General features: G+C 36.3%; 2 protein-coding genes across 6 annotated transcripts in view; both read left to right on the plus strand.

Annotated features, from left to right (window-relative positions):
• Nucleotides 1–16,894, plus strand: part of LOC149909245 (uncharacterized) — a 195,812-nt gene extending 178,918 nt beyond the window's left edge. For all 5 annotated transcript variants that reach the window (XM_090101467.1, XM_090101468.1, XM_090101469.1 and 2 more), the window contains 6 exons: nucleotides 1,089–1,201; nucleotides 1,401–1,490; nucleotides 3,849–3,930; nucleotides 4,692–4,955; nucleotides 5,135–5,520; nucleotides 16,194–16,894. In XM_090101467.1, the coding sequence (XP_089957593.1) occupies nucleotides 1,089–1,201; nucleotides 1,401–1,490; nucleotides 3,849–3,930; nucleotides 4,692–4,955; nucleotides 5,135–5,520; nucleotides 16,194–16,475 (1,217 nt within the window). In that variant the 3' untranslated portion in view covers nucleotides 16,476–16,894. The remainder of the gene's footprint in view (nucleotides 1–1,088; nucleotides 1,202–1,400; nucleotides 1,491–3,848; nucleotides 3,931–4,691; nucleotides 4,956–5,134; nucleotides 5,521–16,193) is intronic.
• LOC149909247 (uncharacterized) lies at nucleotides 5,841–8,490 on the plus strand. Its single transcript, XM_090101472.1, has 2 exons — nucleotides 5,841–6,055; nucleotides 6,150–8,490. Exon 2 carries the CDS (start codon nucleotides 6,250–6,252, stop codon nucleotides 7,375–7,377), a length of 1,128 nt encoding a protein of 375 aa, XP_089957598.1. The 5' UTR covers nucleotides 5,841–6,055; nucleotides 6,150–6,249; the 3' UTR covers nucleotides 7,378–8,490.
• Nucleotides 16,895–16,979: the final 85 nt, after the last annotated feature.

The following is a 16,979-nucleotide window of genomic DNA, read 5'->3' on the forward strand; positions in this document are numbered from 1 at the left end:
TCGGTGCACGGGCTTAATACTAAGTGCTTAGCACTTGGCACCGACTTCAAACCTATTTAATAAATAGCACATCTAAATAATATGTAGTAATTACATTTCTTATCAAATCTTTTTTATTTTTTACTTTTCCGTTTTTGAAGTCGGTTGTTTTTAACGTAGTTATTTTTATTAATACTTTTTAGTGTATTTTTCACTAAGATTTTTCAACAGCAACACGAATCAAACGAGCCCAAACTCGATAAAGTTGAGTCAATATATGTATTACTGAGTTCCTATGGCCACCTTCCGATTCCATCATCAAATCAGCTCTTTGTCATGATAATGTTTCATCGCTATCCAATTTATATACGTATTAAAAATTTCAGCTCAATCGGTTACCGGGAAGTGAATGAAAGTTACTTGCTACATTTCAATTAAGTCATCGAGATCAGACAAAAATGCTCATAAAATAAAAAACTACTGGGCCTATCCGAATAAAATTTTTATGGGACCAATTCGACACCAATCCGCACACAGACATACATTCCGCACCAAACAAAAAAGAATCACGTAGATCGGTTCAGAAACCTCGGAGTAATCGGTGTACATACATCTATAAAAACATACCGGTCGAATTGATAACCTCCTCCTTTTTTTGAAGTCGGTTAAAAACGAATACTTTCTGTAAATAAAACAAACAAAACACGACGTTAAACTGAGAATCAAAGTACCTAATCATCAAGATTCATACCGTCCTATTACAAAAACTTAAATATGTCTTCAGTCTCATATAATTTACTAGGTATATCAAGCCCGCGGCTTCGCCCGTGTTTTCAAAGAAAAACCAGCACAGTTCCCTTTCCACTGGGATTTCCGGGATAAAAAGTAGCGAATATCTTATTCTGGGTTTTCAGCTACCTACATACCAAATTTCATCGTAATCGGTTCAGTAGTATTTACGTGAAAGAGTAACAAACATCCATCCATACATCTTCAAGTAGGATTTCCCACATTTCCGAGCAATTTTAGGAATTATATACAACGACAGATTGAATACATTCCGTGTGTTATATCGTCAGTTTGACAAGGATGGCTTGTTGTGGTTGCAGACGGGTCGGCGAGCGGCGAGGGCGAGCAGAGCGGCGACGAGCGGCCGCCGTCCGCGCCGCTGGCGCTGCCGCTGCACCGCGCGCCGCATGCCGCCGCCACCGCCGCCGTGCTGGTGAGTGCCGAGTTCCATCGAGACATACTCACCTTTTTAGGTGTATTGTTTTCAACGATGGTTTAACTTTTTAGCAGTAAAAACTGTAAATATGTTTCGCATTTCATATTCCTTGATTCTTATACCTAACGATATAATTATTACTATTCACCAATTTTTGATTGACGATGATACTAATAATGACGTATGCGTATTTCAGAACGCAGCGGGCGCGGGCAACGCGTTGGCGCAGCTGCAACACTTGCTGCTGACGCAGCACGGCGCGCACTCTCTCCTTCTGCACACACAGGTCATTTCCATTATACAATACAGAGGACAATTCTGTAAAATAATTGGGTCCACAGCTAGAGATCTTATAATAAAAACTGCTTTTTTATAAAGACATATTATGTAGTTTGAGGATCTAGATTGAATTATTACCTATTCAAAACGATGTTAATCATCATCATCATCATCATCAATACATATAATAAAATTCTAGAAAAGTGGTGTCTGTACAATGAAAATGTGTAAAAAAATTAGCAGGGGTTATTATTAAATCGATCCCAAACCCAAAACTGTTGTTAAAATTTTTTTCTCTGTTTGTCTGTTTGTCTGTATGTTTGAACACGCTAATCTCAGAAACGGCTAATCCGATTTAGATGCGGTTTTCACTAATATATTGTGGTAAGCTTCATTTAACATTTAGTGTTTATTTCATGTCAATCGGTTCATAAATAAAAAAGTTATGACCATTTAAGTAATCACAGCGAACATTTGCTAAGGTATTCTATACAATATGAATTACTTTATTACGTAAATTATACGCTAAAGTTATTCCTTGACATGTCCAGATGATCATATCGAAAGTCCCCAAGCGTGGGGGGGGGTGGTTATGCTGAGGGGGTAGTAGGGGGGGTCAAAGGACCTTTATTTCGATTTTTGCTCATAAGTCTAAAACCTGCACAAATAGCATTATGGTTACTTCTAGGTAAATTTTCTATATAAAAGGTCTTTGAAATTATGTCGTAGGTATTATATTTTTAACCCCCGACGCAAAAAGAGGGGTGTTATGTCCGCTATGTGTGTTTGCGTGTCTGTCTGTGCCACCGTAGCTCGCTAACGGATTACCCGTTACGAATTAGATGCGTTTTTTTGTTACATTAGTTGTTTATTATATTATATAGGGGTAAGTGGGAATGAAAAAAACGAATGTTAGTTGTTAATGTAGGTTGTTAATGTAGGTTGTTAATGTAGGTTATACCCAAGTGATATATTAAATGAAAATAGACGACATGTCAGAAACAATTAGTCAAATTTTATCAAAATCGGTTCATCCATTTATTTGATATAGGGGTAAAAGTGGGAATAAATAAATGAATTTTATCGAATATACTCAAGTGACGTATCTAATGAAAGACATGACGTGTAAAGTACAATAAGACATATTTTATCAAAATTGGTTCATCCATTTATTGGATAAAAGTGGCAATAAAAGTTGTCAAATATACCTAAGTGGCATATCAAATGAAAGGGCATGACCTGACGTGAGAAGTATAATGAGGCATAGGTATTTAATCAAAATCGGTTCATCCATTTATTATATAGAGGGGTAAAAGTGGGAATGAAAAAAACGAATGTTGTCTGTTATACCCAAGTGATATATCAAATGAAAAAAGACGATCTGTCAGAAACAACAAGTCAAATTATATCAAAATCGGTCCATCAATTTATTTGATATAGGGGTAAAAGTGGGAATAAATAAATAAATTTTATCAAATATACTCAAGTGACGTATCTAATGAAAGACATGACGTGTAAAGTACAATAAGACATAATATTTTATCAAAATTGGTTCATCCATTTATTGGATATAATATGTAGGTATAAAAGTGGGAATAAAAGTTGTCGAATATACCCAAGTGGCATATCAAATGAAAGGGCATGACCTGACGTGAGAAGTTTATTGAGGTATATTTAATCAAAATCGGTTCATCCAATAATTATATGTAGAGCAAAAGTGGGAATGAGAAAAACGAATGCTGTCTGTTATACCCAAGTGATATATCAAATGAAAAAAGACGACCTGTCAGAAACAATTAAGTAGTCCAATTTTATCAAAATCGGTTCATCCATTTATTTGATATAGGGGTGATAGTGGGGATAAATAATCCAAATGGAGTACCAAACGAAAGGATATGACATGTACATAATATATAGGTATGATTAGACATGGTTTAGATCAAAATCGGTTCTGCCATTTACTAGGGGTGAAAGGGAAAAGTTGAAAGTCTGTGAAAGTAGAAGGAATATGGGAGCGGGAGAATAACCACATCCTGGAAATTTTGAACTCTTCTGTACCTAAGTTTTATAGCTCAGTTTAGTAATAAATTTTACTAACAGTTCTTTTGTGTTATTATTTATTTTATTTCTTAACTTTATAATAATGTGTAAGTACTTATAATTTAGTTGTATATGATAGTACGTGTTTCAAGACGTGTTTACTCAATAATTGTGTGTTAAGTAGTAACTACTACCTATGCAGTCACTATTCCACGCGGACGAAGTCGCGGGCACAGCTAGTGTTATCTATATTCATTTTCATCGGTAAAGTGTGTTTTCTCGGTTTGCAAGTTACGTAGTAAACAGCAAAGCTCTCACTCCGCAGGTGCAGCAGGCGGTCGCTCAGGCCGCAGCGCAGCAGCTGCAGCAACTGCAGGCCAGGGCCAACGCCGCACCCCCCACTGCAGGTAATTATCCATACGTGATTTTTTATATTATTGCACACCTCATAAGCGAAGCGTTGAGGTGGGTACTACTGTCACTTCGCGCAAAACATCTGATTTTTCAAACTTAAAATGTCTTTATGTATCATACATTGCACTTGTAAGATAATACATACACACACATATTAAGAAAAAACACAATTTTTAACGTTCATGATATTTTTGATGTCATTTTTGTTATTTAAACTAGTTAAAAAACAGTTTAAAAAAGTTCTGTCTTGGACGTCCGTGTGTCTGTATGTGCGGATCCTTTTTCTTGTTAACACGATAGCGACCGAAATACTTTACTAATCGAGTCTTTTTTTTTCTCTTACGCTTGAGTATGCTCAGGAATAGAACCCTTTCATTTTTCAGGGTCTGATTCGATGTGGTTTAATTGTTATTAAATAAACAAAAATAATAATTAATAAATATTTATTAAAAAAAAATTATGAGGCGTGCACTTTTGGATTTTCCAAATTATTTTTAATTTGTATAAGAACATAACATACATACATGATTCCATATAAAAAAGTTCTTGTTTCACTACGACCACACAACATGTTCTTTTATTAAAAAAAGAAAAACAGCATATAAAAAACAAGCCTCATGTATTATTAATAATGTATAGGTATTATTAATATATTTCGCCCGATAATTCCGGTATTTGGTACTGTTTATTTCATATCGTTTATTCGTATGATTCGTCGGCATAGTTAAAACGAATGGTGTGTGGCACGTTGCAGACACCCGGTCGCCTTCGCCGCGCGGGTCGCCGCCGGGCGCGGCCGCGTTCCTGACGCCGCACACGCCGGGGCCGGGCCGCGCGCGCTCACCGCACGCGCACGCGCTGCACTCGCACGCTCACTCGCACGCGCACACGCAGTCGCACTCGCCGCTGCACGCGCACGCGCACAAGCCGCGCGCGCTCGACCCCGCCGACGACACCGCGGACCTGGAGGAGCTCGAACACTTCGCCAAGACGTTCAAACAGCGACGGATCAAATTAGGTGCGCACTCTTATCTTTGAGATTGCATGGAAATGGCGCAGAAGGCGGGCAATGAGCGGTGCCTCAGCTAGATTCCTCTATAGCTATTGTAATGTTGTTATTCTCTGTCATAGTGATCGAGTACGAATGAACTATTTTAACGATAGAAAACGACCGTTAATGAATACGTGATTTGTCAGGTTTCACACAAGGCGACGTGGGTCTCGCGATGGGCAAACTGTACGGCAACGACTTCTCGCAGACGACCATCTCGCGCTTTGAGGCGCTCAACCTAAGCTTCAAGAACATGTGCAAGCTGAAGCCGCTGCTGCAGAAGTGGCTGGAGGACGCGGACTCGTCGCTGAGCGGCGGCGGCGGCGGCGCGGCGCTGGGCGCGGGGCTGGCCGAGGCCGTGGGCCGGCGCCGCAAGAAGCGCACCTCCATCGAGTCCGGCGTGCGCGTGGCGCTCGAGAAGGCCTTCCTGCACAACCCCAAGCCCACCAGCGAGGAGATCGCCGCCCTCGCCGACTCGCTCTGCATGGAGAAGGAGGTCGTGCGCGTCTGGTTCTGCAACCGCCGCCAGAAGGTATACCTATTTTATGTTCGCTTTTGACTAAAAGGGTGGCGTTACAGTTCTACGAACAGGAGCATTTATTTACAAACTTATTAAGCTATTGCATAGCTTCTATCGCGGGCCTTGAGCGCGGGGACCAAATCCAGAAATTCCGTAACGAAAAAACCTCACGCTCCCCACTCCGAAGGGCGCGGAGGTGTGGCATGAAGGCACGCTATGCAATAGCTTTACCGCGGCAGTCCCCGAGTGCCACACGTCTTTTTGTTTTGGAAACAATTAACTAACTGTTCATCAGTTTGATACAAAATAACAATATAATTTTATAAATGTAAACGAAGTTCTCTTGTGAGACTTCCTTTAAAATTGGCTGTCAATTGTCATCACTTACTCTGTGGGTGTTTGTACACTATGGTTTGACGTTACTCTATAGTCTATAATAATTAAAAAGATTACTTGCTGCGTCACGTGCGACTAAGAAATAAGGAGGTTATACCAATTGAATTAAAATTGTAAAACAATAGCTTTAAATGTTGTTTCTCTCTTTCAGGTGAGTTTATTTTTAAGATTAAAGTCTTGGAAGTGTAATTAATAAACTTTAATATGTAACTGTTATTGATGTAATAAAAAATCCTCTCTTTCAGAGCAACACGCTTCTATTGTTTTTCTTTTCATCATTGCCACCTAAATTAAATAAGAACATTATAAAACAACATTTGTACAGCTAGTTTTCAAACATAAGTAATGGATAAATTAAAATTTGAATTCATGGTCAAGGCCAGTGAAGATGTTAAAACAAATATAATTTGTGTAACGAAAATAACGGATTTAGAGGGCAGAACCTTTGCCATCCCAGATAAATTACAACCTGTTAGACTGCATGAGGCTATAGCACAGACCCAAATATTTCAAAAAGTGAAGGCCACATTACAAAGACGACATGAGAAACGACAAGTATGGGTATCCATGAAACCGGAGATGAAGATAGTTTATTGTGATGAAGATGGGAATAAACAATTTATGGGATATTTACTGGAGGAGCAAACAGAACCACCATCTGCTACATCAGGAATTTCTGAAGAATCACTATCAAGGATCATCGAGGGCTTCGCTGAAATGAAAAAAGATAAACCAAAACCAGTTAACAGATTGGCAGAAAAATTTGTTATTGAAAAATTCAACAGCAAAATAACTAATGTGTCTCAGTGGATGAATACTTTTGAAGCGGAATGTGCACGAATGGAAATAGAAGATAGCAGAAAAATTGAAATTTTTAGGTTATTTATAGAAGATTCTTGTTTAGACTGGTATAGTTCCATGCTTATAAAGCACACCATAAATTCAGAATGGGCAGTGTGGAAAATAAACTTTTGTGATACTTTTGCAGATAGGGGTTGGTCTCCGATCAGGTATGCAATGTTATATAAATACAGGCAGGGCTCGTTACTGGAATATGCGTTAAAAAAAGAAAAACTACTGTTAGAAATAAATAAATCCATAGATAAAATCACTCTAATTGATCTGATTGCCACTGGATTACCTAGTTTTATTGTGGATAATATTGATAGGAATAGTTTAAAAGAAATTAAAGACCTATTTAATAGTATAAGAAGATTAGAGCATAAGGTAAACATAAAATCATTTGATAAAAAGATAGGACCTCTGGAAAATAAAATAAAAGAGAAAAATGTAAAACCTATGTTTAGTCCATGTAAAATTTGTGAAAAAGAGAATAAAGGCATACGTTACCACCCTGAATCCCAATGTTGGTTCAAAATTAAAAATAATGACAGGCCAAAAAAAGATTATATAAGGAGCGTTAATAATTCAGAATTAGAGACCGAATTAAATGAAATTAACCCAAAAAACTGATTGTGCCGCCATTAATAAAAGTTAAATTACTAATTAATGACACTTTGGAAACATCAGGAATCTATGATTCAGGCTCTAATGTGTCCTTAATAAATTCTAGATTATTATCTATAAAAAAAATACCTACTTATAATACAAATACAGGTTTAAAAACAATTAATGGCGTGAAAAAAACATTAGGGATGGTAAAATTAAAAATTAAAATTTTTGAAATTGAAAAATATGTTAACATTTTTGTTATAGACGAAGAAAACTTTGATTATAACTTCCTACTTGGACTAGACTGTATACAAAAATTTCACTTAACCCAAAATGAAAATTTAGATATCACCCAAAATAACCATTTTAAAAAATACATAAAAAATAAAGAAAACCAATCTATAAACACAAAAAAATATGCTGGATATTTGGGTAGAGGGAAAAATCAAGATAATACATTATATTATAATGATAAAAAAGAAACTATTGATGAGTATAAAATAAACTTTAATGAAAATATGCCAGTAGATAATTTTGATATTTCAGTAAATAATTTAGAACATCAGGAAAAATCAGCTATTCATAATCTCATATCCAAATATAGTTCAATTTTTGCTAAAGACAAATATGACGTAGGCACTGTAAAAGGTTATGAAGCTCATATAGATTTGATCATAGATAAATACTGTAGTAAGAGACCATATAGGTGCTCTATTGAAGATATGAAAGAAATAGAAATACAAATTTCAAAATTACTAGAAAAAAATTTAATCGAGGAGTCTTACAGCCCTTTTGCTGCTCCCATAACACTAGCATTTAAAAAAGACGAAGGAAGAAAATCAAGGCTATGTATAGATTTTCGAGAATTAAATAAAATTATAGTTCCCCAATCACAACCATTTCCGTTAATTGAGGAATTAATGATTAAAACAAGAAAATGTAAATATTTTTCAACATTAGATGTAAACTCAGCGTTCTGGTCCATACCTCTTAAAATTGAAGATAGACATAAAACAGCATTTGTTACGCAGGATGCTCACTTTCAATGGACCTGTCTACCTTTTGGTTTAAAGACTTCACCGGCTATTTTTCAGAGAATATTGGGTAGCATTATAAGAAAACATAAACTGTCGGATTTTATTTATTTATTTTATTTATAAATACTTTATTGCACTTAAAGATAACAAAACAAGAAATACAAACACTTAAATATAACTTACACTAAGTACAATTGGCGGTCTTATCGCTTAGAGCGATTTCTTCCAGACAACCTTTGGTACAATAGAGGAATAAATACCAAAATACATAAATGGGTAGTGCAATAATAACTATGATAAAGGATACACATGCATATTATATATATTGTGATATAAACTAAATAAGTAAAAGGGAATAGAGATTCAAAGAAAAATACCATACTAAAATAATACATAGTAATTAATAATATGTATATAATATAAATAAATTTTATGTACGGCTAACACTGAGAAAGTGAGATTTAACCATACATTTAAAACTATTTGGTGACTGAGCATTTTTGATAGAGTCTGGCAGAGCATTCCAGAGTTTAGTAGCATGTACAGTAAAAGATCCATCATAAAAATGTGTGCGATGTTGAGGCATAATTATCCTCAACATTTCGGATGAACGAACCTCACTACATTGACCTCTAAACTCAAACCTTTCCTTAAGGTATTTTGGCGTTTTAGGGTCAAATAAAATTCGATACAGTAGTTGGAGAGCATGCGCATCCCGCCGCAAGCGAATCGGCAACCAGTTGAGCTTTTTTCGGAACTCCGAAACATGATCATATTTACGGAGCCCAAATATAAACCGTATGCAGAAGTTCTGTAGGCGTTCGAGCACATTCAACTGTTCCATCGTTAAATTTACATAGCTTACATCGGCATAGTCTAATATAGGGAGAAGGAGGGACTGAGCTAGAAGGATTTTAGTAGGCAAAGGAAGAAAGTTTCTTAATCGTCTCAGGGATCCAGCTGCTGCGTACATTTTTTTGCTCACTTCCTTGATATGAGGTCTCCACGATAAGGTTTGATCAAAAATCAAACCCAGATTTCTTACAGACTCACTATAAGGAATTATGGCACCATCAACTACAATGGGTGGCAGATTAACCCAGTTAACCCTTGCGATTAACGAAGGACTACCAATAATAATAACTTGGGTCTTAAGTGGATTAACCTGCAAGCCATAGCGGTAGCTCCATTGGACTATAGTATTCAGATCTGTATTAGTATCTTGAATAGCCTGGTGTATTTCGTCAAGAGTAAACTGTGTGTATATTTGAAGGTCGTCAGCATACATGTGGTAGAGAGACAGCAAGGTATCTGATATGGCATTAATAAAGATTGAGAACAGTAACGGGGACAGAACACCACCTTGAGGAACCCCGGCAGAGACCTCACACCAAGAAGACAAAACATCATCGATGTGTATTCGCTGCCGTCGTCCATTCAGGTAGCTCTGAAACCAATCAATTACCGGTGCGGATATATTTAGTGAACACAGTAAGCTGAGGAGAATGTCGTGGTCTACAGTGTTGAAAGCATTACTGAAGTCTAACAAGGTCAGTACTGTAAGCCTTTTATTGTCCATGCCCATTCGAATATCATCGGTTATTTTAGCTAATGCAGTGGCCGTACTATGACCTGGACGGAAGCCGGATTGGTAAGGATTAAGGAGATTATGTGAGTTTAAAAACAGTTGCAATTGATGATGTATCAACTTTTCCAGAACTTTAGAAAGGAATGGAAGGATGGAGATGGGTCTAAAGTCGGAAAAAGAGGATGGGTTATTTCTTTTGGGGATCGGTATGAGGTGGGAATCTTTCCACACCTGTGGAAATGAGCTATTGGATATGGAATAATTCAGAATATGGGTAATAACAGGTGTAACAATGTCTAGGATAGGTAAGATCATAGTACGTCCAATGCAGTCGCCACCAACAGCACTCGACGAGATGGACAATATGTTCCTTTTGACATCACACTCGGTAAATTGTTTGAAGCTAAAAGGAGGAATATTGGGAACTGGTAATTTGGAAATGTAATCTAATGTGTTATGTTTTAATTGAGTATCGAAAGAAGGCGAAGAATTAGAAAAATGTAAGTTAAGTTGTTCTATGTTTATATTAGATGGAATTGAATTATTTCGTTGTTTGCCAATACCTAACGTTCTAAGGAATTTCCAAATGACAGTGGGATCACTGTTTTCAACAGAAGAGTGAATATACCGTCGCTGTGCATCTCTACAACATGTATTGCATCTATTTCTTATCGCATTGTATTTTTCTCGACTTGCATCACATTTAAGTGCTCTATGCCTCGCCTTGGCGCGAGCTTTTTTATTCAACAAAATTTTGAGATCTTCAGTCAACCATGGCGCAGGTAATTGTTTTATTTTAACTGATCTAAGCGGTGCATGCAAGTCATAAAGCTTTATTAACGCGGAGTTAAAGAACTCAACTTTTTCATCGATGCTAAGAGACAGAAATATCGGAGACCAATCAATACAGCGAGCATCTTCCTTTAGTTTTGAATCATCCATACCGTTGAAATTACGTCTTAATAATACTCTAGGTTTATGTTTAGGTGGCCGTATTCTATATGACAGAAGCAAGAGGTCATGGTGTGAAAAGGCATCAGCTGGATACTGGCCGTATTTCGAAACTAAATTGGGAGAAGAAACTATAATTAGGTCTAGGAGAGATGGGATGCAATTAGGGGCACAATGCGTGGCGTTGAGAGGAAGAAGATGTAAGTTATGTGACTCAACGATGGAAACCAATTTTTGCGACCGGCTGTCTTTTTTTAAGAGACATGTATTAAAGTCTCCCATTAAAATACAGTGGTCATAGATTGGTATTAAATTATCACATATTGAGTCAAACGAAGGAAAATAATCTATTAGAAGAGAGGGGCTGTAAAAGACTGCTAGGAGAATTTTGGTAAAGGAAAGGACGACTTCAATAATGAGGTGCTCGGCTGCATCTGTAGGTGGGGGCTGGGGTGATGTACTAATAATTTTAAAGGGTATATGTGATCGGAGATATATCGCTACCCCACCACCACTTCTACCAATTCGGTCATTACGAATGAGCCGGAAGCCTGGTAAGGAATAAGAGGAAGAAGGTAAACAAGGCTTCAACCACGATTCAGAAATTAATATTGCATGAAGGCTTGTAGACTGAAACGATGCAAGCATGTCAACATAATGCGCTGGAACGCTTTGAGCGTTTATATGGACCAAATTAAATGTTTTACTATCGCCTTGAAACGCATCATTGATGGTGTCGCTTAAACTGGGTGACGTTGTACTACGATAACTACTATCACTGCCAGACTCATCAATAGAATGAAAAGATAAATAGCTGTTTTCTGATGTATCGCTTGAAGGTGATATCATTTAAAAATATATATATACGAGTGAATAAATAATAATAGGTAGTTATTATACGTATACTACTAAATTAAACTAATATTATCCACAAAAATATATAAATAATAATAGTTAAATATACTAAACAGTTACTATTTACCAACCAGCGTCTAAAATAAAATTGCACTAAAAGACAAGTAGCCTGGCCGAAGATACAAATGACAAACTCAAGTTGACACTTGACATTGAAACGTTGACATATGACACTTGACAGTTCGACAACGACAAGTGTATTTTTGAACAATAATAATTAATATTAAAATATACGGTAGACATGCGCAAAACAGTACGTCAAATAGTAATGCAACATCACGCATCTCTTCCACGGAAGTGATATTACTCCGTAACATCACACATTACCCGATCGATTTTTAATGAAATGATGACATTAATAATATTATAATGTTTATATCTGAGGTTTATATTATATTAATGGTGAAATGTGAAGTATTACAGATCATATTGAAAAATAGCAATAATAACTGCAATACTTATTAGTTATTACATATCGTAAAATTACAATTTAAGTAAATATTTAAAAAATGTAGTTGATTTTCCTTCATACTTGGCCACGTACTTTATGTTGTTTGTTAATAATTATAATGAACGCAAGCAAATGTAAAACAAAATAAAAAAAAGTGAGTGATGCGAGTGATGTTTGTAACTGATGCGTAATGCGTGATGTTGCATTACGTGTCAAAGTGATGTTACTTTTGTACTATTACACGCATTACCTACCCATGTCTAATATACGGTAATATAAATATCTTATTACACGTTCTACCGCCGGCTTATATAAAAAATAAAAAGAAATAGCTGAGCAAAATTAGCCTAAGTTAACTAGTAGTAATACTATAAAATACATAATTCGGACTTCAGAGTACAGGGACAGTAAAGCAAAGAACAATTATTACAAGATATTGTTTAGAAGGGACATAATAAAGTTGAAAGTTACTTCACTTTTTGAAGTCTTTTAGACCTAGCAGCTGGAATTGCCTTAGCATCTCTCTGTGTATCACGACCACTTACTGTTTGCTCACGAGGATTAACTGGTGCAGCGGCAGACGAAGGAATGGCATCCAAGTCAGAAATACAAGCAATGCGGTGTTTTGTTCCATCTTGAGCTGCAATAAATATGAAGCCGTCCCGGGTCCAGCAATGAGGGATACCGAAACGATCCCTTGCAGCCATAAATGCTTCGTGGCGACTTTTAGTCAAGAACTCCGAAATCGTTATTCCACTGCTCTTCAAATGCGTCTTGGCAAACCAGACTACATCTCGAATCTGGCTATCATGAAATTTAACTACAATAGGTCTAGGTTTAACACCAGCGACATGACCTAAGCGATTGCAGCGATTGATAGCACCTTTATTGATAGTGGAAATGTTAAGTTTTTGCAATACAATGTCTGTGACAATTGAACTTAAATCTTCTTTATCAGTTTCCTTCACACCATGAAACAATAAAATCTTTCTACGCGAACGCATCTCCTGTTGGTCAATAAGTTTTGCTAACATGTTGATTTGAGATTGAAGACACTGAAGCGAAGTAATCACAAAGTTGCGAAAGGTTTCAAAGTCCGCCGCAAGCCTGGAAGTAGGACTACTAGTGGCAGGTGGATTTTGGTTATTTGTTAAGTCCCTCTGGAAATCTTCCATCCTTTTATTAAAATTATTAGTCATATCTTCCATACATTTCTTGATAGACTCCATAATTTAGTGACTGTGCAAGTTTTGACAGTTTAGTGCAAAAAGAGACAGGAATTTTTGTGAGGACACTGGTAGGTAAAATCACTGTTTAATGCATATGGTTTTTATATAAAAATTACTGAATCAATTAATTTTCGTAAATTTAATTTGTAAGAGCAGAGAAAAACACGCCTTCTTTATTTTGCTCCTACCCACGAAAAAAATTTTACTGTAAATTATATAGACGATATTTTAGTATTTTCAGAATCATTTAAAAAACACATTGAACACTTATCTTTATTATTAGAAGCAATCTTAAAAGAAGGTTTAAAATTAAAATTCACAAAATGCAACTTTGCACAGGACTCAGTAAAATATCTAGGGCACATAATAAAAAACAATACCGTCACTCCACTAAAAGATAATTTGATAGCTATAAAAGAATTCCCAATTCCTAAAACACAAAAAAATGTTCGTCAATTTTTAGGAAAAATTAATTTTTATGGAAAATATGTACCAAATATTTCAATTATCCTCGATCCATTACATAATTTATTAAGAAAAGGAGAGAAATTCATTTGGTCGGATAAATGTCAAGAATCGTTTGAAACTATAAAAAAACTACTTTGCTCAAAACCTATTCTAGCCATCTTTGATCCAGACCTACCAATACATGTGTATACAGACGCTAGCATTCAAGGCATTGGTGCGATTTTAAAACAAATTCAACCCAACGGTGAGGAAAAACCTTGTGCTTATTTTTCAAAAAAATTAAACGACTCTCAAAAAAAGAAGAAAGCCATATATCTTGAATGTTTGGCAATAAAAGAGGCGGTAAAATACTGGCAACACTGGCTTATAGGAAAAACATTCATGGTTTATACAGACCACAAACCATTGGAAAATATGAATATAAAAAGTAGAACAGATGAAGAACTGGGGAGTCTAACATATTATTTGTCACAGTTTAATTTTAAAATAATTTATTCTCCAGGTAAATATAACATAGAGGCAGATACCTTAAGTAGAAATCCGGTATTGGAATCATATGATAATCAAGATTGCAGTTTAAAAGTAGTGAACTTTATTAAATTAAAAGACATAAAAGAGGACCAAGATAAAAATGAGGATATAAAACAAAATACAAATAAATTAATTTTCAAACATAATATATATTATAAAAAGATAGGAAAGAATGAAAAGATTGTACTATCTGAGGAGTTAAGTAAAAAAATAATAAAACATGTACATTACTATTACTGTCACTTAGGAAGACAACAAATGGAAAATAAAATTAAGCCCTTCTATCAAGCGAAAAATTTATCAAATAATATAAAAAATTTTTGCGAAACTTGTGATGTATGCATAAAAAATAAATCTAGAGGAAATTACAAATTTGGACAGATGTCTCACTTAGGTCCGGCTACTTATCCGTTTGAAATTGTGTCTATTGACACCATAGGGGGATTTGGTGGTAATCGTTCAACCAAAACATATTTGCATCTATTAGTGGATCACTTCACTCGTTACGCCTATATTCTGACATCAAAAACTCAGAATGCGGATGATTTCATAAAACTTGTCAAAAAAGTAACACAAGATTATAAAATTGCCTTAATCCTATCAGACCAATATCCCGGCATAAACTCAAATGATTTCAAAAAATATTTAAAAGAAGAAAATATACCTATTGTTTTCACAGCAGTAAATGCGCCATTTTCAAACGGACTAAACGAGAGATTAAACCAAACGTTAGTTAATAAAATAAGATGTAAGATTAATGAAAAGAGAGATAAAATTGCATGGACAACCATTGCTCATGAGTGCACCGACAAATATAACGAAACAGAACATAGTGTAACGGGGTTTTCCCCAAAATATTTATTAGAAGGTAAAAATGTTAACATTCTACCAGAGGAACTGAAACAAAATATAACACAGAATCATCTAATTCGAGACCGCAAAATTGCCTTAGAAAATAGTATAAAATCGCACAACTATAATAAACAAAAATTTGATAAAAATAGAAAACATTTTGAACTAAAAGTCGGAGATTCTGTATATGTAGAAAACGGAAATAGGTTAAATCGAAAAAAACTGGATGAATTGAAAATAGGACCATATCAAATTATAGACAAAATTTCAAATTCAATTTACAAAGTAAATACGGGTCACAAAAAGTTAGAGTCGAATTATTTTCATATTACAAAGCTTATTCCAGTAGTAGAATAAAACAAGCAAACCTTTTAAATTTAATTTATTTGATTCGGGGGGGGGGAGATGTAAACGAAGTTCTCTTGTGAGACTTCCTTTAAAATTGGCTGTCAATTGTCATCACTTACTCTGTGGGTGTTTGTACACTATGGTTTGACGTTACTCTATAGTCTATAATAATTAAAAAGATTACTTGCTGCGTCACGTGCGACTAAGAAATAAGGAGGTTATACCAATTGAATTAAAATTGTAAAACAATAGCTTTAAATGTTGTTTCTCTCTTTCAGGTGAGTTTATTTTTAAGATTAAAGTCTTGGAAGTGTAATTAATAAACTTTAATATGTAACTGTTATTGATGTAATAAAAAATCCTCTCTTTCAGAGCAACACGCTTCTATTGTTTTTCTTTTCATCATTGCCACCTAAATTAAATAAGAACATTATATAAATAAAAAAGTGATGACTCTATTGTTTCAGGAGAAGCGCATAAACCCGCCGGCGGGCGAGGGCGGCGCGGGCGGCGCGTCGTCGCCGAGCGGCGCGCTGCTGCCCGCGCTGCACGGGCTGCCGCACGCGCTGCACGCGCACGGGCAGCACGGGCAGCACGGGCAGCACGGGCCGCACGGGCCGCACGGCGGGCACGCGCCGCTCGCGCACGGGCCGCACGGGCCGCACGGGCCGGCCGCCGCCGCGCACGCCGCCTTCCAGGCCGCCGCGCTGCAGCCGCTGGCGCTGCTGGCGCGGGCGCCGCGCGACTGACGCTCACATATCCTGTAAATACGAGTACGCGCCGCTCGACCCGTGCAGTGCGTCGGTGCATTGAACACTACGTGAAGCTGATTAGTTGTAAACTGAAGATTATTTATAAATATTGTACAGAATCTTAAAGTTCATGTTATTTTTTATTTCTATATTGCGTAACGAATTTTATATTGTATAGTGACGTCTGTTATATCTGTGAATGTATCGTCGGTCGGTAGACGTAAGCGTGGTATACGAGCCGCGGCCGGCTAGCGGCGTAGTTAGCGTAAGATAGGACATAGTATCGAATTATATTTATGTGAGGGTCTGCCCGACCCCTCCTGTACAGAGCTCATATCACTTAGCGCGAGACGCGAACGTAAGGTGGATGTGTAGAAAACTGTCTATATGTTATAATAAAACATTATAGATTTAAATGGCTTTTATTTCTCTCTCTCATATTGCAATTTGCATCATTACCTTCACACTATTATTTGAAATTTCAACACCATAATATTGAAT

Source organism: Colias eurytheme, chromosome 4 (assembly GCF_061535395.1).
Source record: "Colias eurytheme isolate Ceu_HAF_F1 chromosome 4, ilColEury1 Martin Lab GWU primary, whole genome shotgun sequence".
In the NCBI taxonomy this organism is placed as follows: domain Eukaryota; kingdom Metazoa; phylum Arthropoda; class Insecta; order Lepidoptera; family Pieridae; genus Colias; species Colias eurytheme.